General features: G+C 51.7%; 1 protein-coding gene across 1 annotated transcript; it reads right to left on the reverse strand.

The window, feature by feature from the left end:
- Positions 1-3,670: 3,670 nt before the first annotated feature.
- MEOX1 (mesenchyme homeobox 1) lies at positions 3,671-24,503 on the reverse strand. The gene is made up of 3 exons (XM_049636199.1): positions 23,585-24,503; positions 7,112-7,284; positions 3,671-5,585 (listed from the first exon to the last, which is right to left on the reverse strand). Exons 1-3 carry the CDS (start codon positions 24,051-24,053, stop codon positions 5,463-5,465), a joined length of 765 nt encoding a protein of 254 aa, XP_049492156.1. The 5' UTR covers positions 24,054-24,503; the 3' UTR covers positions 3,671-5,462.
- Between the last annotated feature and the right edge of the window lie 1,270 nt (positions 24,504-25,773).

Genomic DNA, 25,773 nt, shown 5'->3' on the forward strand with positions numbered 1-25,773 from the left:
CATCCATCCATCCACCCATCTGTCCATCCATCCATCCATCCATCCACTCACCCATCCATGCACTCACCTGTCCATCCATACAATAACTATCTATTGAGCATTTATTATGTGCTGGGCATCATGCTAGCCGCTAGAAGAGAAACACACCCCCTTTTCCTCCCTCCAGCTTGGAAACCAGACTACAAATGAATAAGCAAACACCAAACACAAGAATTATAAATCATGGCAATAGCCATAAAGGAACAAACACAGGTGGGAAGACAGAGATAAAAGGGTGGTGGTGACCAGGGATGATGTGACAGTAGAGAAGGGTGTGGAGAGGGTATGGAGAGGGGTGTCAAGGTATCTTTGAAGGGGTCTATTCAGGGTTTACAGCAAAGGGAATGGGAGGGTACAAGCAGTGAGAGAAGGAACATAGTGACAGCCCCGTGCTGCGGTGGCCAAGAGAGGTCACGATTGGCAATTGCTGCGTTGGTAATTGTAAGGGATTAGCTGGCCCAGGTGCCACTGCCTGGCTGAGAATATACAGCTTTCGATGGAAAATATGTCCACTCAATGGAAGGAAAGGAAGCCACCACTGTGAGCTCTTCTGGTTGCTGGAAGTATAGTGCTTTAGGGGTACAGATAGGAAAGAGTGGATCCCTGCCTGACCCCCATTCTTTTTGTTGAACGGAAGAGCCATGCATGCGTCCATCCCAGGGCAGATATCTGAGGCCCTGAGCCCAGCCGAGGCTCCTTTCACTTGGAAATGGATCCCCTACTTGCTCCCCCTCCCGCTTTCTCTCTGCCTCTCTCTGAAGGGCAGCCACACACCAGCTCATCCGTCCTCGATGCTCGCTCAAGGTTGAAGAAACCCATTACTGAAAAGTTACTGTACGGGAATTCTTGGCCGTTAGGATTCCTACCAAGCCGCCATCTCTGTCACAGTCACTGGTTCACGTCAGGGAGTCGCCGGTGGGTGGCCTTGCTTCTCTTGCACAGCTTTGCACCCAAGACAAAGCAGAGGATTTTTACTCACTTGAGGAGCAGCCGGTCCCAGCTACTGTTCGCTGGTCATTCAAATGCCAATGCTGAACCGTGGGAGGAGAGCAGGGAGCGTTCCAAAGAAATCAGCAAACCCTTGATTGATGTGTGCATCCACCTTTAGTTCCTCCGTAAGACTCTCCTCAACAGACTTCTTAACCGTGTTGATGGCGGAAATTTAAATTCTCGCATTGAAAGAGACCTTTTTTCCTACTGATTTTAGAAATTGGTTAATGTTGCTGCCTGAGGTTGAAAATTAGTTGGGCCATGTTTACACATTAACACTTGCTCTGTGTTCCTTTCCGATTGCCTCTTTAAGGGCTCCTGGATGCCTAAGTCCTTGGGAAGGGAATGGGCAAAGGAAGGTAGGAGGGAAATCACACGCAGAGCTAGTGTGTGCATACAGAAGGGTGAGAGGTTTGGTGTTGTGGCAGGGGTGGTAGGATGAGGTGGTAAAGGGAGGCAGGGGCCAGAGCATGGGAGTCTTGGAGGCCTGTGAAGGGTTTTGAACTTTACTTCGTAGGTGATGGTGTGTCATTGATGGGTTTAAAATCCGGGTGACAAAGTTAGATTGTGTGTGTGTGTGTGTGTGTGTGTGAGAGAGAGATTGTTTTAGGGGATGGACTTTGAGGAGTCTCAGATCAGAAGGAGGGAGAGCTACTGGAGGCTTTCATTCACATTGTTGACAGCCTGGACAAAGGCAGGGGTGGTGGGAAGAAGGCACCGTGGGAATGAGGAGTACCTACCTACACAGGAAGTGAAATGAGCAAGAACTGGTAATTGACTCCTCAAAGCAGGGCGGTATTAACAAGGTGTCCCAGGTCTCTAGCATGAGTGAATGGGTAGGTTGTGGTGTCACTAACTAAAATAGAAGATTTAGAATACAGAATACTGAGTACAGAAATCAGAGAAATGGAGATTTTCCCTTAAATATTTTGAGTTGGAGAAACCTGTAGTCACCCAGGTGGTATAAGCTATAGAGAGTAGAATATGAAAACGTAAGCTCCCAGATCCCAGTAGAGGCGTGTTGGCCCGGTGCCAGAATGCCTGGATTCAGATCCCAGCTTCATCACTGGTGGTCAGTTTTCACAAGGTGGTGCAGCAGTGACAAATGATCCCCACGTCTTAATGGCTTACAATAAACTTGTAAATCCTCGCTGACGCATATGAAAGTTGTGGGTCGACTTTCGCTTTGTTCCACATCTTTCTCATTCCGGAACCCAGGCTCGTGGTGGAACCCTCAACCCAGCCTTGCGGAGGGAAAAAAGCAATGGCAGAGACACACAGCGACTCTAAAACTTCTGCTTAGCCCGGGCACCCAGCCCCTCTGCTCACATTCTGTTGGCCAAAGTCAGCCACACGGAAAGCCTGAGGTCAATGAAGTGGGGAAATACACTCTTCCCATGGGAGGTACAGCATGTGGCCATGATCAGAGAGCCATATTCCCCTAGTGGAGAAGGGAGAAAATAATTGGGCCCATCATACACTCTCCCGCAACCACAAACAGCTATAAAACCTTGGCGGTTTACTCAACTTCTCCCTGCTTTCATTACCTCATCAGTAAAACAGGAGGACTGGTACTATCTCTTAGGATTGTTACATAAAGCACTTAGAACAGTGCCCAACAGAGCACAGAGTAAACACTGTATAAATGTAGGTGGGTGGAAAGGAGGAGGGAAGGGGAGCTCTTTTCTAGTGGGCACAGAGTTTCAGTTTGGGCAGATGAAAAAGTTCTGGAGACGGATAGTGACAATGATTGTACAACGGGACGGTACTTAACGACACAGAACCGTATGCTTAAAAATGGTTAAAATTTTATGTTGTGTATATTTTACCTTGGTAAAAAAAAATGTAGGCCGATGGGACCATCTGGGCAGAGCGTGAAGAGTGAGGAAGGCAGTGGGCAGAAGGAGCAAAGCTCGGGAACCAGCAGTGGGGGCAAAAGAACTGAGAAAGGGGTCTGCATGGGAGACAGAGAAGGCACATTCCGGAGAGACCAGGAAAAACAGGAGAGGCTGATATCCTCTGAAGCCCCTGGAGTAGAGTTGGGGGGGGGAGGCGCTGGAGTGCCCAAGGACGTCTGTTTTGCTTGTCTTTGAGCCTGAACCTTTTCTTTGGCATCTTGATTTTGGTCTGCTTTCCTCTGCCAGCTCCTGATGATGTCATTTCTGGTCAATGCCCACGTTGGGCCCAGACTGACTCAAGACTGAATCCTGGCCCGGTCTCCTCTCTTGGCGCCCTCCCCCCCCTCTCTGTAGCCAGTCTTACTTTGTGCATTGTTGACATCTCGGTGAAACTAATCTTTTTTTAATTAAAAAAGACAGAGGATGGCGGCCATTGCTTCTTGTGGCATTTGTATTACTATTGGTGTGCATCGTTTTACCCCGGAAAACAAAAACTTCCAGACTCTGAATTTAAAAGTCAGGGGTGCTTGGGGCACCTGGGCGGCTCAGTTGGTTAAGTGTCCTACACTTGATCTCAGCTCAGGTCGTGATCTCTCGGTGCGTGAGCTGACAGTGCAGAGCCTGCCTGGGATTCTCTCTCTCCTCTCTCTCTGTCTCTCGCCCACTCACGCTCTCTCTCTCTCTCTCTCTCTCAAAATAAATAAGTAAATGTTAAAAAAAGTGAGGGGGGCTTAGTGTATGGTCAAGATTCCTTTATTAACAAAAGAACCCATCTTTTGTTTACAGAACTTCAATGATTTTATAAGCCATAGGTTAGGGACACGGACAGCTAAAATTTTACAAGGGGACACGGAGACGATGTGGTTGCATCTTGTGGAAGAACATTCTTTGCTACAACGATTACATTTGCACCCCCACATTTTGAAGACCCTAAAGGGGGGCACCTTGATTCTCAGTGCTTTCTTTCTTCCCCTTTTTCTTTGTTTCTAGACATTGTCTGGGTGATCCTCACATGGGCATCACAGGGTTGCACCTAGAGAGAGCGTGGCTCTGCAAGGAAAAAGGCCCGGGAACGTTGCTTTTTTATTGATTTTATTTCTCCAAGAGTTTTCTTACTAAGTGAATTAACCTTGCACAGTTAACTTGATGTCATCTTAAGAAAATATATGAAATATGCTTTAGAAAAAAATTACACATGCTCTAACCAGCCATCTCATTTGGCAATCATTTTCCCCAGCGTCTGTCCTTGCGGGATGGGGAGGTGGGGTTCTTTTTACATGTGAGTGATTAAATCTACACACAAGAGCTCCAAACTCTTGCTGACCTCCCTCTGCGACACCAGCTGGTGTTGGGAGGCAGCGTACAAGGCAGGCCGAGGTCTCTCTCGAAGGCTCCAGTCGCCCCAGGCTGTTTGGCCATCAGTCCCCGGAGGGTCACCCCAGAAGATCTGGGCGGTCCACGTACATAAACTTAGCAGCTCCTCCCATAATGACAGCAATTGTGGAACACATCAGAAGGGCTCCGATGTATCCCATGGAGAAAGAGGGATTGTTTTTCTGTCCCTGTTTGCAGACAGCATCCTTTGAAAGCACAGGATACTTCCGCTCCAAGGATCCACATTTCTAGGTCCTCACTCACTGGCCCTAGAGTGATCTCTTCATCCTCAGAACACAGGGGACACTTTCCAGCCCTCGACTCAATAATGTGAGCGTCTGCATAGGTTTTCAATCCAAAAACTGTGGATTGAAAAGGAGTAGCTAGATGCTCAACAGTCCCAGCCACATCCCTGAATGGACTCTGAAGAAGTGTTGTCCTGGGTCCGTTCTCAGCCACCCAGTCAAGTCAGCGCGAACGGGCTGGTGCGGGGACCGCTTACACCAGCCTGTTTTTCTGACAGTTTTCTGACAGTCATAAACTTGGCCACTCAGACAACAGATTTGGGAGACAAGGACTGAGTTTCTGTCCTCAACCCTCCTCACACTGACTCTCCCTGGGGTTTGGGGGTAACTGAAGGCCCCCAAAGCCTCAGATATGGAACCCAGAAAGGAAGGGTGGTCCAGGGGGTGCGTGTGTCCTAGTCGTTTCCTTTCTTTTGGAACATTTGCTTTCACAGGTCACTAGTTGGTCCCAGGGCTCCTTTCCCAGCAGATCAGGTGGTGTCCAGACCTGGAGAGGAGGTCTGGCTGGGGTAGGAGGAAGGTGGGAGCAGGAGGTGTGGGCAGCAGCCGAGACACCCTGAGCGACGGTGCGCCCAGAGCTGTTCCCCAGAATCGCTCGGGTTCAGTCCAATCGGGCTGCTGTAGGATTCCGCAAGAAATGTGGGAAGCCAAGGGCTTGGGGCAGAGCAAAACTGGATAGAACTTTCTGGGAAATTTCAAGGCTTCCAGGAATGCTGGACAGCTTCATGTTTAAGAGTCACTGCAAGATGTGGAGAGGTGGCCCTGGGGTGGGTGGGAGAAGGTGAAGGTGGGGTTGGGGTGAGGGTAGTTGGGGAGGGGGCTCAGTCCTCAGTCTTTTGTTCCTCCACGGAGACTCTCACTCTGAGCTTGGAGAGGCGGCAGAGTCCCCATCCTCTGGGTCCTGCCCACTGGGGGAGATAGGCTGACCCCCTTTCACACGTTTCCACTTCATCCTTCGGTTCTGGAACCACACTTTGACCTGGCGGAGGAAGCAAAGGAACCTGGTCACTTCAAGGCAGGTGCCACTACCTCCCCGTATGGATGCTCGAGCCAGCAGGTCGTAGTTCCAGGGACCCCCAACTTGAACCTCTGCTTGCCCTGCCCCACTCCTCCAGAGGCACCAGGAACTGACACGACAGGGAGGACACATCAATCTGTCCAGATGCCTGTCTTGTGTCTCTTGACAAAGAAAGCCTGACAGTCTGGGGACAGGGTCTAAAAGGCACTTGGCATTGGCCCCACCCCCTTTCACATGCCCCGCCCCTCCTGTGGCAACACGCCTCCTTCCTCCTTCCCGCTTCTGTTACCCAAGGCTCTGGGAGAAGAGGATTACCACCTTCGTCCCCAGGCACATTTACGAAGCACTAGTCAGTTTAGATAGCTCCGGGCTGCTTACTCCCTCATCTGAGTTTCAGCACTGCCTGCAGGGTGTGGTCACGACCCTGTTTTACAGATGGAGACCTGGAGAGGTTAGGAGACACATCCCAGAGGTCACAGGGCTAGAAAGTGGTAGAGACAGGACCTGATCTTAGTTTTCTAAACCTAGCACTCCAGCAGAGCCCTTCATCAACTGAAAGTTGCTATCAAATATTATTATTATAAGACTTTACGCCATGTTAGAGTACGGGTGTGGATGGAATGCTCTGAGGGAAAGCCCGGAATGAAAGGCGTAGGAAGTTTTTTTTAGGGTGTGCCCAGGAACCAGCTAAAGAACTTATTAGAAATGCAGATCCCTGGTCCCACTTTATTATTACTGCAAAATGGCTCTCCAGCGTTACAAAATCTGCCTTTTATTTTTTTTTTTTGACTTTTTAAATTTTGTTTAATGTTTATTTATTCTGAGAGAGAGAGAGCGGTTGGGGGAGAGGCAGAGAGAGAGGGAGAGAGAGAGAATCCCAAGCAGGCTCCACGCTTTTAGTGCAGAGCCCGATGCATGGCTCAATGCAGGGCTTGGTGTGGGGCTTAATCTCACAAACCATGAGATTGTGACCTGAGCCGACACCAAGAGTCAGACGCTTAACCGACAGAGCCACCCAGGTGACCCTTGAGTTGTTAATTTGATTTTTAAAGTAATCTCTGCACCCAACATGGGGCTTGAACTCACGACCCCAAGATCAAGAGTCACATGCTCTTTGGGCTGAGCCAGCCAGGCACCCCTTAGAGTCTGCATTTTAAGCAAGGGCCTAGACGATTTCAATGCACACTTTGGGAATAACCAGATAAGAGGTTCCAGCCCTGACTGCCTGTGAGAACCATCTAGGAGACCTTTGAAAAACTCCGATGTCCCAGACCAATGAAAACAATCTCTAGGGGTGAAGCCCAGACATCAATGTTATTCAGATCTCTGCGGGTAATTCTCAGGTAAGAGCCACAGTTGAGAACCACTGCACTGGGCAGAGAGGAGAAAAAGGAGAGGTGTGGGGGGACGTGGGGGGATGTGAGGGGGTGAGAGAGCAGAGGAAAGAAGGGACGGCCGGAGGAGGAGGAGGGGCCCCTGGGCTGCACCTGCCGCTCCGAGAGGTCCAGGTTCACAGCGATCTCGTATCTCCGGAGCCGGGTCAGGTAGTTATGGTGAGCAAACTCGGCCTCAAGCTCCCGAAGCTGCTCCTTGGTGAAGGCTGTCCTCTCCTTTCGAGCCTTGCTGCTGCCATCAGGCTTCCCTCGGCTCTCTGGGTTGTCTGGGGAGAAAGCATCCCAAAGAGGAAGATGTGAGCCGCTGAGGTCTCCTCTGTTCCCTTCTATCCTTAAGAGTCAGGACACCCTTACCTTGTCTTTCTTATTTATTTAAAAAAAATTTTTTTTTAACATTTATCTTTTGAGAGATGGAGAAAGCGCGAGCAGGAGAGGGGCAGAGAGACAGGGAGACACAGAATCCGAAGCGGGCTCCAAGCTCTCAAACCCACCAAGCATGAGATCATGACCTGAGCCAAAGTCAGACGCTTAACCAACTGAGCCACCCAGGCACCCTGTTTAATGATTTCTACTATCCAGCCCATCCTCCCCATCCCCAACCGCTTGACTTTAGTAGTGGCCAGAAGCTTGTGGGGCAAGAGGTTCTAAAATAAAGGCTCTCTGCCCTCAGCCGCCTTACAATCACCTGAGAACGATCGGAAATGCATTATCTTCAGGTCTCATCCCAGACCTACTGAATCGGAAAGTCGGGGGTGGGGGGGTGGGGGGGTGGGTAGGGCCCAGCAGCCCCTACCAAGACTTCAAGGTGAATCTGACTTAAGGTCAAGTTTACAAACCACGGCTCTAAGACCACACTTCTCCAAGGATGCCACGGCGGCTGCAGCAGGGCCAGGAAGTTGGTCAGACTTGCAGGATCTCAGGCCCTACCCACCACCTGCTGAATCAGAATCACATTTTAGCAAGATCCCCAGGGGAGTTGTGCGCCCACGTAAATTGAGAAGTGTGCTGCCTTAAGCTCCTTTCCCCCTTTGATACCGGGAGGGGCCGGGTCTGGAAAGTTCTGGGCTCTGAGTTAGACACAGCAGGGCCTCAATCGTAACTGCCAACAGTGGTGGCGGGAGCAAGCCCCTTACACGTGTCAGCTACTTAATCCTCACGATAATTCAGCCAGGTGCGTTCTTGTATTAGCCCCAACGTATGGACCAGAAAACTAAGCACAGAGAAGGTGAGCAAGCTGTGCAAGTTCATCCAGCCGGGCAGTGGCAGAGGCCGAACTCAAACCCAGGCAGTTTGACTCACATATTGTTGAAGTAAAATCCTTGTAGGGAGGATTTACAAACTGTAGAGTGCGGTACGAACGACAGGGACTGTATGTTCTCTCCTGAGCAAGGTGAGAGGCGCGTCTACCTTCACTTTGGTGGTGGGGCCGGAAGGAGACCCAGACACCGGCACAGGTACCCACGCGTGCCACTGTCCCGCGAATGGCTACAGGACCCACTTTGCCTGCAAGGCTCTAAAATTTAGAAGTCTTTTCGTTTCATTGTCCTTTCACAGACCAGGAGGCCTAGGCTCAGAGTCAGGTGCGTTACTGAAAATTGCGCCCCCACCTCCTGCCCGTTCCACGACCGCATCCCTGTGTGTGTGTGTGTGTGTGTGTGTGTGTCGGGCGGGTGTTGGGAGGAGGGCTTTTAGGCAGGGTGGGGGAGGGCAGGGAAGCCGTGCACACTCCCCACCAAGCAGCTACATTGTGAACAGGTGGGGAGGTGAAGACCCCTCCTCAACCCCGTTCCATTCTGGAACTTCGGCCTTGGATGTCGTTCCCCACAGTTCCTTCTCTTGCTTTCCATCAGTCCGTGTTTCGGGTTCCAGTCCCTCCACCCCCGCGTCCCTGTCCCGCCTCCCAGGAGCCAGGGAGAGGGGCCGGGGTGGCGGCTCCCGACGCGGTGGGGGGCGCACCGTGAAAGCGATCCGGGCGCCCCTGCAGGAACAGAGAAGACGGAGGAGCGCACCGCTCCCCCCCCCCCCCCCCGCCCCCACCAGGATCTCCCTGGCGCTTGGTCGCCCGCGGGACGCGCCCAGGGGGCAGGAAGCCGTTGTACTGACTGTCCCGTGGGCTCTGGAGAAGGCTGGCCCAGACCCCTCCCGAAGCCGGAACGTGGGCCGGGAGGGGGGGGTGGGTAAGGACGCGCAGCCCCGGGGACCGGGGATCCCAGGCAGTCCGAAGGAAGGCCTTGGCAGCCTCCGGCCGCGGGTGGGGGCAGGGGGAGACAGCCTTTCCGGAGCACATCTTGGCCGGCCTTTTCCCATCCCCGCCTGACCCACAGCTCACAGTGGTTCCCAGCTCTTCCCTGTCACAATGAGTGAGTGTAAAACCACGCGGCCGACTCCCACGCCAAGGTTGAGTCCTTGGTCTCCTTGCTGGGGCCTTTGAGGAAGTCACTTAACCTCTCTGGGCTTCAGTTGCCTCCTCCAGAAATAAAGCACCTACCTCCCAGGGTTATTGGAAAGCCTGGACCAGCTCCTGTGTGTGGAAACTGCTTTGGAGACTTTAAAGTGCATGACAAAGAAAAAAGTATTCTTCCAATTCTTCGGCTCCCCGAGATGCCATCTGAGGGGCTGTGGTTTCTTGAAGGCTTCTGTGTCGTCAGATGCATTTAATCCGTTCCACAAAACACCCCCAGGAGCATTATTATCCCCTTTAGCACTGTCGTGTGAAATTTGTGAAAATTTGATTAACAGGGTTCTCTTTTTCCCCGCCAGAGACTGCTTTTTCCCACATGCTCCTGTACCTGGCACAGTATTTGCTAAACATTTGCTAAATCCTACTCAGTGTACTGAGGAGGAAGTGGCCTCGGAGAGGCCCAGGCACTTGCCCAGTGTGCCCAGCACTGTTTTGGGGGAGGGGAGGGGGGGAGTGCAGAACCGAGACTGGGACCCAGATCCCTTTGACTAGAGGTGTGGTGGTCAACGCTGGCCTCGGTCTTCCATCATCCATCTGGCACGGCTTGATCTGGACTCGCAGCTCCGCCTGTCTCCACATCCAGGGCTCCTGGAGGCCGTGTCCCGGATGGATGCCCACACCTACACTCCCCTTCTTCTGGGCCCGCACAGGTGCGCCCGGGTTCCTATGGAATCCCCAGAAAACAGCCCCTGCCCCCGCCCCTGCCCAGTCCTGCACATAATCCTCGCAGGAGACCCAAGAGAGAGGAGGGGAGGTAGGGAGGGGACCCCCCTGTGTTAATCTTGGACTGGTTCTTGGACCTCTCTCTGCCCACCTCCCCTCTCCTCTTATTGTCCTGATTTAGGCACTGGGCCTCAGCCTGGGAAACAGTAATGGGGCAGAGAAGCCGGAGCCGGGGAGTGAGCAAACCATTCCGTGAATGGGGAAGAAGACCTTTCATCACTGTTAGAAATGACAGAAGGGCCTGAAGTACGGGGGACAGAAGTGGAAGTTCTGCTTTGTTCACCATTTTCATCAAGATCGAAAAAGAAGGATGAGGACAAACCCTGAGCCATTTCTGGCTCGGGGTGTTCGGTCTGCCAGCTCCCTCCTGTGCACAGTTCACATGCACACTGCCCTCAGGATAGTTTGACCCCAGGCGAGTACACCTTTGTTGGGGGGCCTCCTTCCCACCCTGGGCCTCGGTTTCCCCATGTGTAGGAGCACGGGGCTGGGCTGGGTCTTCGTGCCCCTGAAGAGCTGGTGTCAGGGTCCTTCCCCAGTATGCAGCCTGGCATCTCCTTCTTGTCTCCCTACTCTCTCTTCTATTGAGAACCCCTGGCCTTGAACTTGAGGCCCCTCCAGTTTCAAATATTCTTGTCTGGGCCCCTAGTTCCTCCCTTCAGTCAGATCCGAAGTCATGCTCTCTGCTCTGTTCCAAGGCCGTCCTTGGTCTTCCCAAGGTCCTCAGCACAAAGGTCAGGGCCGTGCCAGGGAACCTCTACCTCCCTCTGGTGTGCAAAGCTCCCCTCCCGGAGCTGAATGGGAGATTCAGATTCTCTCCTTGGAGAATCTGGGCCTTAGCAGGCTCTAAAGAAGAGCTCTCTGACCTGGGGCAACTCTCTGAAGTTCTCTGAACTGCCTTCCTTTGCGAAACAAGCATATCTACATCCACGGGCGATCAGCAGGGGTAAAATGCCACGGGTAACGCGTGTTAACCCCTAGCACGGCGCTGGGTGTGCCGTGAGGCTCCGTCCGAAAGAACCACGAGAAGAGGTTCCCCCGGAGACGAAATTGCAGACGTGAGTCACGGTGGAGGTTAGAGATGAGACTTGTCAGGGTACCCCGTCTCCAGAGCTGTGTGGAAGCGATGCCTTTTTAACGTCTGGCCTTTTAGCTGTTTTCCCTTCTCCACTATGTCTCTGCATCTCTGCTTGGATCTGTGTCTCTGGCCACCATTATGTCAGCCTTGCGGTGGAGGTGGGGTTGGGGGGTGGCAGGAGGGGTGGCAGGAGGAGGTGGTGAATGATTCCAGGCACAGTAACTAAAGCATCGATCAGAATCACACCCCAGCCGTCCTGGTCCTGCTTCTCCTTCCAGGGCAGGGGTGCCTTTTCCAGGACTGCAGAGGGATGGGCTGGTGCTCCGCCGGCCTGCCTCTGTGGCTCAGGAGGAGCGGCCCGCCCTGCCCGGCCCCTGCACCACCCTCCCAGCCAGCCAGTGGGGCCACGATGGAACGGTCGTGCCCGGAGAAATGCAAACAGGATGTATGTGTGATTGTGGTTTCCACCGTGAGCTTTTCCACCATCCAAGGCAAATTATTTCATAAATAGCTGTCAGTTTTGGCAGGCCTTCCTAAAGTTAGCAGACAGCTTTATCGGAGCTACAAGGAAGTTCAGACAGACGCTGGGGAACATGCCTTTTTGGAGGCCTGTATCCCTACTCCCCAGTTGTCATGGCCATTTTCCATAAATTTCTGTCCAAGACGATAGAAAGCCACAGGCTGTGCATTCAAATAACAACTTTGCCGTTGACAATGGGTCTCTTTTCCCCAGAGATAAACATCTTTGGGGCTTTCACATTTACTGCAGCATCATAGAACAGTAGCACTGGAAGAGGCTTAGAGCTATCTCCAGTCACCTTTCCATTTACAGGGGAGCCTAGAGTAGGTGAGAGAGGGCCTAAGACACAGCTAGTTAGCGGCAGGGCTAGACCTCAAACCCAGATTCCCTCGACAGGAAGCTCTTCCACATCTTGGGCTCCTTCCTGTCGTGTCCTCTTAATTATTCTGTAGGGCAGGTAAGGTACACACCAGCCCATTGAACCGATGAAGAAATGAAGACCCAGAGACTGAAAGGCTTGGTGGAATTGCCCTGGTACCAGTCTGGGGCTACGGCCAATATGTCGCATTGTGCAGGGGGGACGGTGAGCAAAGAGACTGTGCTCACTCCAGGGACATGTCCGTTGTGCGTCCATGTCTGATTCCCTGAGACTCCCCAGGGAGGAGAAAGGGAGGAGACACCTGGGGCACGCTGTCAGCAGGTGAAACCTTGCCAAACCCTCTGAAAATGGCAAATGTGGCTTCCTGGGCTGTCACAGTGCGGGCCTTTGACGTCCTTGTTAGTTCTGATACTTTCAACTTCGGGAGGAGTCAAAGTGCATCAAAGTAGACCGGACCCAGATGGAGCCAGCCCAAGACGAGGTGCACTTTTGTGTCCCAGGACGTCCTTGGCTTCCTGGGATTGGCCTGCCTGTCTCACTGGGCCCCCGTGAGCTCCACCCACCTCCAGGTCCGGGCCCTTTCCCTCTCCTATGGGTGCTCCAAAAGACATAGGGAGGGTTCACAGCCTCTTTGAGGAGCCCAGGAGTAGGTGGGGGGAATTTAAAGTATGTTTCCTGGGAGAGAAGCAGATTGTTCTGGAATGGAAATGCCTGGTGCTATAGTCCTTGCTGAAGGACCCGGGTGGGGCGGGGCAGTGGGGGTATGCGGTGGTGAGGGAGAGGGGAATCGACGGGCGATGAGATGGGAGTGTAGATGGCCGTGGAATAAGGGAGCACAGAGGTGAAGGGGAAGGGGGGCCGTGGAAATGAGGGCCGGGAGCAGCAGCAAGCCTCTGAGATGGGCGGGGGGGAGGCACGGGCAGCTCTGGGCTTTGTTTGTGTTTATAAGTTCCAGATGTCGCCCTCAGCTGTCACCAAAGGAAGTGTGGGCTTCAGGACCAGACCCCACTGTTCACACTGTTCCTCCACCACTGTGCTCAAGGAACACAGGGACACCATGAAATAGAAAAGGCTGGGGAGGGGGCGGGGGAGGAATCCTGGCCGGAGGCCAGGGAAGCCCAGCTCAGGGGGCAGAAAGGGCACTGGGGGACAGGCGCTGCTTCAGGGGGGTCGGCAGGGGAAGGAAGAACTGTTTTGCTTCTGGAATCGTCCCCGCCCCCCTGGGCCCAGATGTCCTGACTTATTCAAGCCAGAGAAATAGGTGAGTAGGGCGGGACTCCTGAGCCCCTGGCCTGGCAGGACGGTGGGCAGGCCTGAGTTTGCTCCTCGCTGACCTTCTTACAGCCCATGAGCTCTTCGGACCCTTTTGTGTTAGATGCTGGTCAGAATTGTGCTGCTTTGGTGGATACTGACTTTCTGCAGAACTTCCAGACCGTATCTGGCTGGGGCCCGAGGGGACTCAGGCACAGGGTTTGTGCTGATGCCTCTGAGTTCAGACAATGGCCAAGGCCTCGAGTCCTGATCTGGGCCCTGATCTCTGCCTGACTGTGGGGGGCAGGAGCTTTCACCAGGCGGGATGTGGAGTACCTGTCTCTCCTTCCACACTGGCCGCTCTGGCTCCTAAGGCTTCTTCCTCGCTGGGGGGGGGGGGGGGGCTGGAGTTGGAGTTGGAATGAGGGGGGCTGCAGCCGTTGCGTGCCCCTCAAGCCACACCCTGCCCAGCACTGCAGTGACCCTGGACCAACGAGCCCTCAGAGACAAGGCAGAGCCAGCTGGTGACGGGCTTCAAAGGCTCCCTCTGACCTCGGGTCCCTGCCTTGCCAGGTTTTGAGCACAGGTGACCTGGGATGCAGCCAGGGTCGGGGAAGACTTTGAAAAGAGAAGGTTGCTCATTTGTGGGCTTGGAAACAATGGATTGAAGGGTTACCAAGTGCTGGCTGTGTCTTTACATCTACGATCTCATCTTGTCCCACAGCAACCTTGCGAGGTAGACCCGTGATCCTCATTTTTCAGAGGAGGCTGGGACTCGGTGGGGTCTAGCACTCGCCAGAGCTCATACAGACGGGAAGCTGTGGATCTGGGACTGCGTCCAGCTCTGCCCTGTCAGTGCACTTAACATTAGCCCCCCGAGCCCCTCCCCCCACCCTCTTTACTAGGCTGCAGCCCAGCACGGAGGGTGGGCAAGGATGTGACATCACCCGGCATGGTACTCTGCGACCCAAGTGACACTGAGGTTGTCCGTTCATTTCATTATCACCTCATTTCCTTCTTCCTGTGTCAAACAGCCCACTTCTTCAAAGATTCATTCGTGGGGCACCTGGGTGGCTCAGTCGGTCGAGTCCAACTCTTGGTTTCGGCTCAGGTCATGATCTCACGGTTTTGCGAGTTCAAGCCCTGTGTCAGGCTCACGGCCCAGAGCCTGCTTGGGATTCTCTCTCTCTCTCCCTCTCTCTCTCTCTCTCTCTCTCCCTCTCTCTCTCTCACTCTGCCCCTCCTCAACTCGCGCTCTTTTAAGATAAATAAATAAACCTTAAAATAAATATAAAGATTCATTCCTAAAAGTGTCTTTCCTTGTAGGTGTAAGATAAGAATGTAAGGATCTTTTTGTAGCCAGAAACAATGCTCTGAGTGGAAAAGCTCCAGTGGCCAACAGGACCTGGGGCTAAGAAATTTCTGAGGTCATGCACCCCTGAGATGCTGCTTTCACTTAACTGGAGCCTTGGTGCCACAGCTAGAACCTTGCCCTTGTTTTTATACCTCCTGTTTATGGGCTGAATTGCCCCCTCCTCCCCCATATGTTGAAGTCCTAACTCCCAGGACCTCAAAATGGGACTGTATTTGGAGATAGTGTCTTCAAACAGATGATTAAGTTAGAATGAAGCCATTAGGGTGGACCCTGATCCAATCCTACTGGTGTCTTTGTAAGTAGAGGAGATTAGGACACAGAGAGAGACACCAAGGATGCCCACACACAGAGAAAAGACCACGTGAAACCATGGCAAAAAGACGGCCATTTGTAAGCCAAGCAAAGAAGCCTCCAGAGGAAACAAACCTGCTGCCATCTTGATCTTTGGCTTCTAGTCTCCAGAGCTATGAGAAAATAACCGTCTGCTGTGTAAGCCGACCAGCGTATGGTGTTTTGTTACGGCAACCCGGGCAGACTGAGATGCCCCTAAATCCCCGGAGCCAGCGTTCGCCTCTGAGGAGAGGGACCAAGGCCAGGAGGGGTGCTTGGCAAGGCTGATGCCAGTCCACAGGAGACTTCTCTGCAAATTAGAAAAGGTGCCCTTTCCTCTAGACCTGAAACACAGCCACACATCCATATGACAGCTGGGCCCTCCAGCTGCCCAGCCATCGCAGCCCCCCCAACTGTCCTAGTGGTGAGTCCACCATATTTTTCTGCCACAGAAGCTCTACTTGCTTCCCAGCCTTGGTGGCCCTGGTGCTTGGGAGCTGACCTGAGTACCTTGTGGGGCACTCCTGCAGAGAAGTGGCCAGCCCAGTGGCTGTTCGTTGTGTCTTTCTGGCCCCAGCACTAGCCCTGACCCTGGGCTGGTTTTATGATTGAAGTCCGGCTGTCTGCACACTGTTTCCTGAGCGAGACTGTAAAAGTCCTGATGAATTTTACAGGCGTTCATCACACATGGTGGAAACCCCCGGGGCCAGGTGGCACAGCCACTCTCAGAGAGAAGGTGAGAAAAATGAATGGATGGACAGACGGATGGATGCCAGGCTGTAACAGAGGCTATTGACCAGACATTGAATGAGCTCCTCCCGTGGTAAATGTTCTAGTCGGTGCTAGGGAGACTGCATAGGGAAACCAGTTATCGTTCTGGCCCTCCAGACACCTCAGTTTTAGGGAGAAGGGAGCCATATGCTGTAGCTCTGGATGAAAGGCAAACTGGGTTTGATGCAGAAATGGAGGTACAAAGAAGGCATGTTCTGTGTCTTGGGAGAGGGAGGTCAGTAAAGGATCCTTGGACACTCACCAAACTAGAAACAGCAGAGGATTGTCTCAATATAATAAAGGCCGTATATGAAAATCCCACAGCCAACATCATACTCAATTGTGAACCAAAAACAAAACAACAACAGCAACAACAAAAACCAATGTACAATGAAAGAAATAAAATGCATGTATTTTGGAAAGGAAGAAGTAAAAATGATCTCTGTTGACGCATGACACGATCTTGTACGTGGAAACCCCGAAAGATTCCATAAAGAAAACCTCTCGGAACTAACGAACGAATTCAGCAGAGTTGCAGGATACAACATCAACACACAAAGATCAGCTGTGTTTCTATCCACTACCAGTGAACAATCTTGAAAGGGATATTAAGGAAACAATTTACATTGACAATGGCCTCACTTACTCGATCCCTAGCAAAATCCCAATGGCATTTTTTGCAAAGATGGAAAAAAAAAATCATCCTAAAATTCATATGGAATCTCAAAGGACCCTGAGCAGCCACAACAATCTTGAGAAAGTGAAACAGAGGGAGGCCTCACAACTTTCTGATTTTTAAAACATATTACAAATCTGCGGTAATCACAACAGTATGGCACTGGCATAAAGTCAGACGTGTAAAACGATGAAACAGAATACTTATGAAGTCAGCCCTCACATATATGGTCAGATGAGCTTCAACAAGGCTGCTAAGGCTACACGGTAGGGAAAGGATGACCTTCCATAAATGATGTGGGGAAAACTGGATATCTACATGCAAAAGAATGAAGTTGGACCCTTACTTAACTCACAGCATATTAAAAAATTAACTCAAAATAGTTTAAAGACCTAAACATGAGATTTAAAACTGTGAAGCCTCTAGAAGAAAACATGGGGAAAAATCTTCATGACATTAGGTTTGGCCATGATTTCTTGAATATAGCACTAGAGGCACAGGCAACAAAAGCAAATATAGAGAAATGAGACTACGTCAAACTTAAAAATGTCTATGCAGCGGAGGGAGCAATCAACAGAATGTAAAGGCAAGCTACAGAGCGGGAGAAAACCATAGACTGATAAGGGATTAATATCCAGAATATATAAAGAACTCCTACAAGTCAACAGCAAAAGGCAGGCAATCCAACTAATAAATGGGCAAAGGACTTGAATAGACATTTCTCCAAAGAAGATCTACAATGGGCCGACAAGCATATGCAAAGATGTTCAACATCACCAAGCATTAGGGAAATGCACATCAAAACCATGATGAGTTATCATCTCATGTCTGTTAGGAAGGCTATGGTCAAACAAACAAACCAAAACCAACCAACCAAGAAACAAACAAAACAGAAAAGAACAAGTGTTGGTGAGGTTGTGGAGAAATCAGAACTCTTGTGCACCATTGGTGGGATTGGAAAATGGTGCAGTGGCTATGGAAAAGGGTATGGAGCTTCCTCAAAAAATTAAAAATGGAATTACCGTGGGATCCAGCAATTCCACTTTGAGGTATGTATCCAAAAGAATTCAAAGGCAGAATCTTAAAGAGATATTTGCACACCAATGTTCATTGTGGAATTATTCATAATCGCCAACTTGGGAGCAACCCAAGTGTCTGTCCATCAACAGGTGAATGGATATAGCCAAGGTGGTATATACATACAATGGGATATTATTCAGCCTTAACAAAGAAGGAAAGCCTGTTATCTGCTGCAACACGGATGAAGCTGGAGGACATCGTGCTAAGTAAAATAAGTCAGTCACAGAAAGACAAATACTGCGTGACTTCACTTACACGAAACATCAAAAGTAGTCTAACTCTTTTTTTTAGATCAGCCTTTAATAACGCTTGGTATTAAAAGGCAAAGTGAAATGGGTTTAACTTTGGCCTAAACTAACTCCGTGTTCTGTTCGGATTTACTCTTCATCCAATATAATGGTACAGCCCCACCTCAGCCCACCCCCTGGCCACCCCCTCCTCCCGCCCCCACACCTTGAGGCACAGAAACAGAACGTTGAATGCTATTTGTCAGGCCTGGGGAGAAGGAAAAGGAGAGAGTTGTTTTTCAATGGATTTAGGATGTCGGTGTTGTGAGATGAAAAAGTTCTAGAGATTTGTTGCAGGACAATGTGTATAGATTTAACACTACTGGGCGGTACACTTAAAAATGATCACGATTTGGGGCGCCTGGCTGGCTCAGTCAGAGGAGCATGCGACTCTTGATCCCGGGGTTGTGAGTTCGAGCCCCACATGGGGTGTAGGGATTGCTTAAATAAATAAAACTTAAAAAAATATTTTAAAAAATGATCACGATGGTAGGGGTGCCTGGTTGGCTCAGTTGGTTAAGCGTCCGACTTCGGCTCAGGTCATGATCTCACCATTCGTGGGTTTGAGCCCCATGTCAGACTCTGCTGATAGCTCAGAGCCTGGAGCCTGCTCCCGATTCTGTGTCTCCCTCTCTCTCTGCCTCTCCCCACCACCTCTTGAAAATAAATAAACATTTAAAAAAAACTTGTCTTGGGGCGCCTGGGTGGCTCAGTTGGTTAAGCGTCCGACTTCAGCTCAGGTCATGATCTTGCGGTTCATAGGTTTGAGCCTTGTGTTGGGCTCTGTGCTGGGCTCTGTGCTGACTGCTCAGAGCCTGGAGCCTGCTTCTAATCGTGTGTGTGTGTGTGTGTGTGTGTGTGTGTGTGTCTGCCCCTCCCCAGCTCTCACTCTGTCTCTCTCTCTCTCTCAAAAATAAATATTTAAGAAAAATGATCACGATGGTAAGTTTTATTTGTGTGGTTTTTTTTTATCATAGTATGTATGTATTTTTTTTTCAAAGATTTTATTTTTAGGTAATCTCCATACTCAATGTGGGGCTCAAACTCACACCTCTGAGATCAAGAGTCACATGCTCTACCAACTGAGCCAGCCAGGTGCCCCTGATCATAATTTTTAAAGTGGAGATTTCAAATACAAGACATCCCATGGTAAGAAATCTCAGGAGAGCTCCTCTGTGCCATTATAAGCTATATATTTAGAAAATCAGCACAGGTTCTAATGGACACTAAAAGCTGCAACTTCTCAGCGACAGCTTCCACTGAAATGATGCTAGGTACAAGGGGAGCCGTAGCTTTTAAAAAAGAGAGGAAAGATTCTTCGAGGCGGTGATTTTCGAGCTGGATGTTAACATCAGAAGGGTTTCAACAGGCAGAGGAGTGGGAGACGGGGAGAATGCTTGAAGCAAGGGAAAGTTCTTCAGGCAAATGAGGTTGGGAGGAGAAAAAGGGGGGTGCGTTTGCAGGGCAAGTGAACTCATGTGGCTGGAGGCAGTAAGGAGACAGGACAAAGCGAGTCTGAGGAAGGCAGGGGGAGTACGTGAGAGCACTAGCCAGCAGAGCTGAGTCCCAGCATGGTGGGGGTGGGGGTGGGGGTGGGGGTAGAACCTCTCCCAGGCGGGAGATCGGATTCACCTACAGCCAGGCGGATCACGCGCGACCTTCCCTTGAACCCCGCCAGGAAATCACCGCGAAATCCCTCATTCCCATAAATTAAAGACGACCACGGTAGCAAGACAGATCGACAGATCGAGGGCAAACAACAGTGGCCTCACAGCTGTCCCTGCCAGCAGGGATCTTTAACACCCATGGGCCCTGGGGCTGGGAGTGTTTGCGGTAAGACATCACACTGGTCTCCTAAATCAGTTTTGTGCTGTGAACCAACAGAAGGTCTCTGAGTGGGAGCCAGAGACCCCTGCTTTCCTGATCATTTATTTGAGCTAATCAGCTCCACTTCTAGTGGGGGTTGATAGGGGAGCAGCTGGGACTGGCAGAAGGAGAGGGAAGAGCAGAGAACGTTCCTCTTGAAACAAACTTCCAGTAACTTTCTGTTACTGGAGCCGCCTCCGCCGGCCAGTACGGGGCCCTTTCGCCAGGCACGACTCACCCCCCAACCTCTCCAGCAGAACTCTGGGGTCCAAGCTCCTAACTGAGGACAACTGGATTTTGGGACGAGGGATAACTGCAAGACGTTCCCATGTCTTATACCCAAGTTCAGCAATTTCTGAGTCAGTGTATTTGAAATATTCACTTCCATCGACCCCCTTATGTTCTGAAGGTTGGTTCTGGAAACATGGGCCTAATAACATTCAGAGCGGCTATTTATTGAACTCATGTGCCAGGCACAGTGCTAATCTCAGGGATCAGTGCATTTAACCTTCACAGTGACTCTGTATGGAAGGTGCTTTTGTTATGATACCATTCTGCAGCTGGGGAAACGGAGGCTCAAAGCAATGAAGAAGTTTTCCAAAGTCACGCAACCTGTCTGCCTGCCTCGTGAAGAATTCTGGAAAACACATTTCTTTTTTTTTTTTTATGTTTATTTATTTTTGAGAGAGACAGAGTGTGAGCAGGCAAGGGGCAGAGAGAGACAGAGACACAGAATCTGAAGCAGGCTCCAGGCTCTGAGCTGTCGGCACAGAGCCCCATGTGGGGCGTGAACCCACAAACAGTGAGGTCACGACCTGAGCTGAAGTCGGACGCTCAACCAATTGAGCCACCCAGGCGCCCCATGGAAAACACATTTCTAATCCATGGTTGATTAATCTTCAGAGATAGTTTAGCAAGGGCACGTGAGACACTCGCACAGTGCAAAATGCGGGTGGTGTCAAACCCTCAGTAATCAAGAGAAATAATATCTTAATGCAACGTTTTTAAAAAATCAAAGTTAAAGGGCCCCTGGGTGGCTCAGTTGGCTAAGCGTCCGACTTTGGCTCAAGTCAGTCATGATCTCGCGGTTCGTGGGTTCGAGCCCCGCGTCGGGCTCTGTGCTGACAACTCGTAGCCCGGAGCCTGCAGCCTGCTTTGGATTCTGTGTCTCCCTCTCTCCCCACCCCTCCCCCCTGCCCCCGCTTGTGTTCTCTCTCTCAAAAATAAATAAGAATAAATAAATAATTTAAAGACTTAATGTGGAAAAAAAAAAATCCCTGCGGAACAAAATATCAGAATTTTAAATAGAGAATGCAAGCCGTGACTCAGGATCAGTGGAGTGGGATGGGGGTTCTTTCTGGGTTTGTTTCCCGTGAGCTGGATTCCAGATTCCTAGAGCTGGCTGTGAACCTTGCTCACCTGCTTTCCCCTTTCTTCGGGCTCTTAAGAAGCTGATTTTTCCTGCCTCGGCCCCCTCCAGTTCAATTCCAAAGGGAAAGACTCAAGCAACTAGCTGGGCTGTAAAGATTCCCAAGCTGAACAGAGAGAGTGGGTCGGGAAGCCTAAGAATGAATGAAACTCAGCTTGCTGTGCCCTGCCCGACTGCTGTTGCCATCGCTGCTGCTCCTGAAGGGACCCGGACGGACGGGGATCCCGGGGCCCATGAGAATCTGCACCGCCGACCCCCCCCCCCCCCACCAGAGGCTGACCCTGTGAAGAGCTGCAGGGCATTCAGTGGAGGGTGTCCTTGTGCTCTTGGGATGGTCACCTGCTTGGCACAGGAGCTCACTCCCTAATGCAGTGCCACAGGCCACTCGCCCGAAGGAATGATGACACATTTGGGTCTGGCTGAAACACAGAATGATTTTGCCTCAGCCCAGCCCCTTGCCCGTGCCTTCTGGTGCCTCGGCTCCCAGTTCCCTGGAAAGCGACTGCCCGCCCCTCCCCCTCCCCCTCCCCCGGGTGGCTCAATCGGTTAACCACCGGCTCTTGATTTTGGCTCAGGTCATGATCTTGCAGGTTCGTGAGACCCAGCTCCGTGCCAGGCTCCGTGTGCTCTTAGTGCGGAGCCTGTTTGGGATTCTCTCTCTCCCCCTCTCTCTGTCCCTCCCCCCGCTCATGTGCGCTCTCTCTCAAAATAAATAAATAAACTTAAAAAAAAAAAAGTGGCTGGATGCATCGGGGGAAGATGTGGGCAGGGGAGGTACCGGGCAGGCGCCACGGAGGGGAGAGCTCTTCAACTGGGCACAAAGCCAAGTCGCTGAGAGTCCCTTGGCGAGGAGAAGCAGAAAGTGCCCCATCTCGGCACATCTCCAGCCAGGGCTAGGAATAGTTCAGGATTTAACCAGCTGGAGATTTAAAGGGCCCTCCTATCAGGCAGCCAGGAGGCCTGTGGTCACTATCATCCATCGTGAGCGTGTTGAGGGGCTTCTTTAAGCACGGAGAGTGAATATTTCCGAATGAGGATTCTGTTTGAAATCTGCTGAAAGGTGCGGGCTTTGGGGTCTGAGGTCTAGGGTTTGAGCTCGGTTCTAGGGTTACCAGATTTGCCCGGGATTGAGGGGTTTCCTGGGATGCTGGATTTTCAATGCTAGTCCCGGAAAAGTCCTGGGCAAATCCAGATTAAGTGGGTCACTATCTAGACTCCATTCTAGCAGGGTTCCCCTCAAACTCTGTCTCTCCTTTTCCACGCGTATAGGACGGAGATGCTGATCAGACCTGCTGTACCAACTTCACACACTGGCGGGACCCAAAAGAGCTAAGGTGTTTCATGCAGCACCTCGGAACCCCACACCCCGCCCCCCGCCATCAGAGCACATCCAATGCTAGACAGGCAGCTTCTTCTCCCTCTCAGTTTGAGCCCTTTGGGGTGTGAGACCTTTGCATTCATCTCTGCATCCCCGGCGCCTTGGGCAGTGCATGGCGAAGAGAAGATTCTCTGGGAAGTCTGTGCTACATTGAAAGTGCTTCGCAAAGCAAAGCACAGAGTGCTCTTGTTGACTGGGTGGCACTCTCCTCTTCTACCTGCCCCTGTTTAGCCCCGTGAGAAGGTCCTCTAGAGGTTCAGACAGACAGACCCTGCTCCAAGGATGGCTGTGAGGAGGACACAGCGGGCAGTGGGGACAGGAGGCACGGGCACAGCCTTGTTCTTAACACGTTGACCTGCTCTCTTGGCCCAGGCACGGGCAGAGTGATACCTTGTGGGCAGTATGTCCCCAATCTTGGTACCCCATCTCCTCCTTACCCCTTGCCTCTCCCATCCTGGTCCAGGCCTGCTTCTCTGCCTCTAGCCTCCTGGAGACATAGAGTCCTGGCTCTGCTTGACATCCCAGGGTCCCAGGCTCGTCCTAGCCCTCCGAGCCCCCATCTCAGCTGACTCCTCTGCCGAGCAAACCCTTTGGCTCTGGGACCATTTGGAGCCTCCCGGGGCATGGTGGGGAGAAGCATGAGCCAGAGGCAGCCCAGATTCAGGAAAGCCCCTCTCCAGCCCTTGCCCGCCTGCACTATCCCATGTATCCTCCCAATCTTTGTGGATCTTATTTCACTCACTTGCTGAAATAATCTTCCAGGGGTCCAGGGGTGCTGGGGGCGCAGAGACAAACCCCATCACCAGAGAATCCTGGACCTCTGAGTAGAAGGAACCCCAAAGGTAACTCCTGCCTTTGCGTAGATGAGAGATTATCGTTTGCAATTCCTGGTCAGGACAGCTCGGCTCAGAGAGGGAAAGCAACCAAGCAAAGGAATGTTCAGCTGCTCCTCAGCCACATACCTGAACTCTCCTTTTTCCGTCTGGTTGACTTCTTCTCCGTCTCGTGGGCAGTGCTCCCCAGGACCTCGTAGTCCTCGCCTGGGCCTCCCGTGGTGTCCACCAGGCCCGGGCTGCTGGCCCCCACGTCCCTGGAGCCCCCAGCTGGGCCCGGGTTGAGCCTGCGCCGGGCCTCTGAGACAGGGAAGTGCCAGTCGGGGGGCTGTGGGAAAGCGGGGTGCTGTTCAGTGAAGACGCGCTCCTCCCGGGGAAGGCTGTGTGGGGCGGCTGCCAGGCAGGAGGCTGAGAAGTCGGGGTACGCTGCCGTCGCTGTCGCCGGGAAGTCTGGTTTCTGGTGGAAGGAGAACGGTGTTGGCGGGTAGTGGGGCAGCCCCGAGGCCCCACTGCCTTCAGGGTGGGGATTTCGAAGGCAGCCCCAGACCGGGGCCGGGGGGTGGGGGCTCCTCATGCAGCTGCTGGCCACGGGATCCATCTGGGGGGTCTGTCGCTGCGCGCCTCAGTCTTTTCAAAGTTTTGATTCTTACGCTTTTTATATTCAAGTTTTGAACAATGCCAAAAAAAAAAAAAAGATAAATAAATAAGAGGGGAGAACGATCAACGGAAAATTCACCCCAGGAACCAAAACCAAAACGAAAACTGAAGTCTCTCCTTCAAGTAGGCACGCATGTGGCCGGCCACGCGTCTGGGTGCGGGCACACCTATGTCAGGCTTCACTCCTGGCCTCCTGCCCCTCCCCGACACGCCAGCCTGCCTAGTGGGGTCCCCTGCACGTGTATGTGTCGCCGATGACACTAAAACATTTTCACTGTGTCAGCCCAGACGCACCAGCTGATGAGCGCCCGTCCTGGAGCCCGCAGCAAATGCCTGCCGAGGGCTGGACCAGGGCTGTGAGGCACACTTTTAAATCCTGCGGTGGGGAGAGAGTGACACATTTCTGAAGTGAAACATGAGAGAGGAGAGGGAGGGGTTAACCAGCACACACACGATCCCCTCCAACCAAAACCCCGAGCAGGCAACTATTAATCATCAGAAACCTTATATGCACATCTAATGGGATTTGCAGATGGAGACTTTTAAAGAAACATTGTCTGTATTGCGTTTTTTTAATTTTAAGGGGAGAGAGCAGTGCGCGCACACACACAACTTCTTTAATGTGCCTCCTGTACGCTATGAAGTTATTTTATTGCGCTGTTAACAAAATTCCCCAAGTCTTGGATTTGGAAAAAGCCTGAAGTCAGATCCAGAATCCATCAAGTGCCAAATTCCAGGGAGTGAAGCAGGGAATAAATGCAAGAGACAAGTTTGCTGATTGCATTTGATTTAAAGGCCCTTCTGCTGCTGCTTGCAAAAAGGAAGGTGGATTAAAAGAAATCTTTTTTTTTTTTCAAGTCTCAGCGGCCCACTAGGGACTGTAGCATAGAGAAAGACACTCCAGAAAAAAAATTCTTTCTCTCTGCCCAAAGTGACATTCCCACTTTCTCAGTAACTTAAAAAAACAATCAGATTCTTCCTTCCGTTCTTTAACCCCAACTTACATGCCAATTAGCTACGATCTTCTCTAGGTTGCATGTGGGGGGCAGGGGGGGGGGAGGGTTTCAAGTCATTTTTCTCCACAGCAAAGGGAAGGTTTTTAGGATAAGGTTCTTGACGTTTCTCTAGGCCCCCTAACCTTCACCCACCTGCTTCCCCTACCCCACTCCCAGAGGCCAAGTCTTCTGTGGAATCTAGGGCATGGAAATAGGAATCAGGGAGATTCTCCCTCCCAAAGGGGTTCTCCTTGGCAAACGATCATATGGTCTTTCTGGCTGGTGCCTGTCACAGGACAGCCAACTGCCATTTCAACCGGTCAGTCGGTCTACTTAATCCCCATGCCCTGCTGGTCTCTTAGGAGGGTTAATATAATTTCTGGGAGGATGACATTCCAAGCACACGGGCCGAGCTCCCCTCCCACCGAATATTTCCACGGCCCAGAGCAGCAGGATCAGGACGTAACTGTGTGCTGGCCGGTTCCAAAGACGCCAGGAGGGCCCATGGGTCTCAGCCCCGCAGCCCAGAGGCCGCACACACATTCTTCATTGAATCGGCATGTGGTTTCTGGAATGGGCAGGGTGTCGTAGGCCAGGAGAGGAGGTGGGATCATTGCCACAAACCAGACTCATCTCCCTGCTTTGCCCGGGACTTAGCTGTCAAAC

This window comes from Panthera uncia, chromosome E1 (genome assembly GCF_023721935.1).
Source record: "Panthera uncia isolate 11264 chromosome E1, Puncia_PCG_1.0, whole genome shotgun sequence".
Classification (NCBI taxonomy): domain Eukaryota; kingdom Metazoa; phylum Chordata; class Mammalia; order Carnivora; family Felidae; genus Panthera; species Panthera uncia.

Excerpts from the sequence above, each read along its gene's own strand:
- MEOX1 (XM_049636199.1), bottom strand. The coding sequence starts at position 24,053 with ATGGATCCCGTGGCCAGCAGCTGCATGAGGAGCCCCCACCCCCCGGCC. Across the intron at positions 7,285-23,584 it reads ACGGAAAAAGGAGAGTTCAG|ACAACCCAGAGAGCCGAGGG; the intron begins GTATGTGGCTGA and ends CTTTCTCCCCAG. Across the intron at positions 5,586-7,111 it reads TGGACCTCTCGGAGCGGCAG|GTCAAAGTGTGGTTCCAGAA; the intron begins GTGCAGCCCAGG and ends TTCCTCCGCCAG.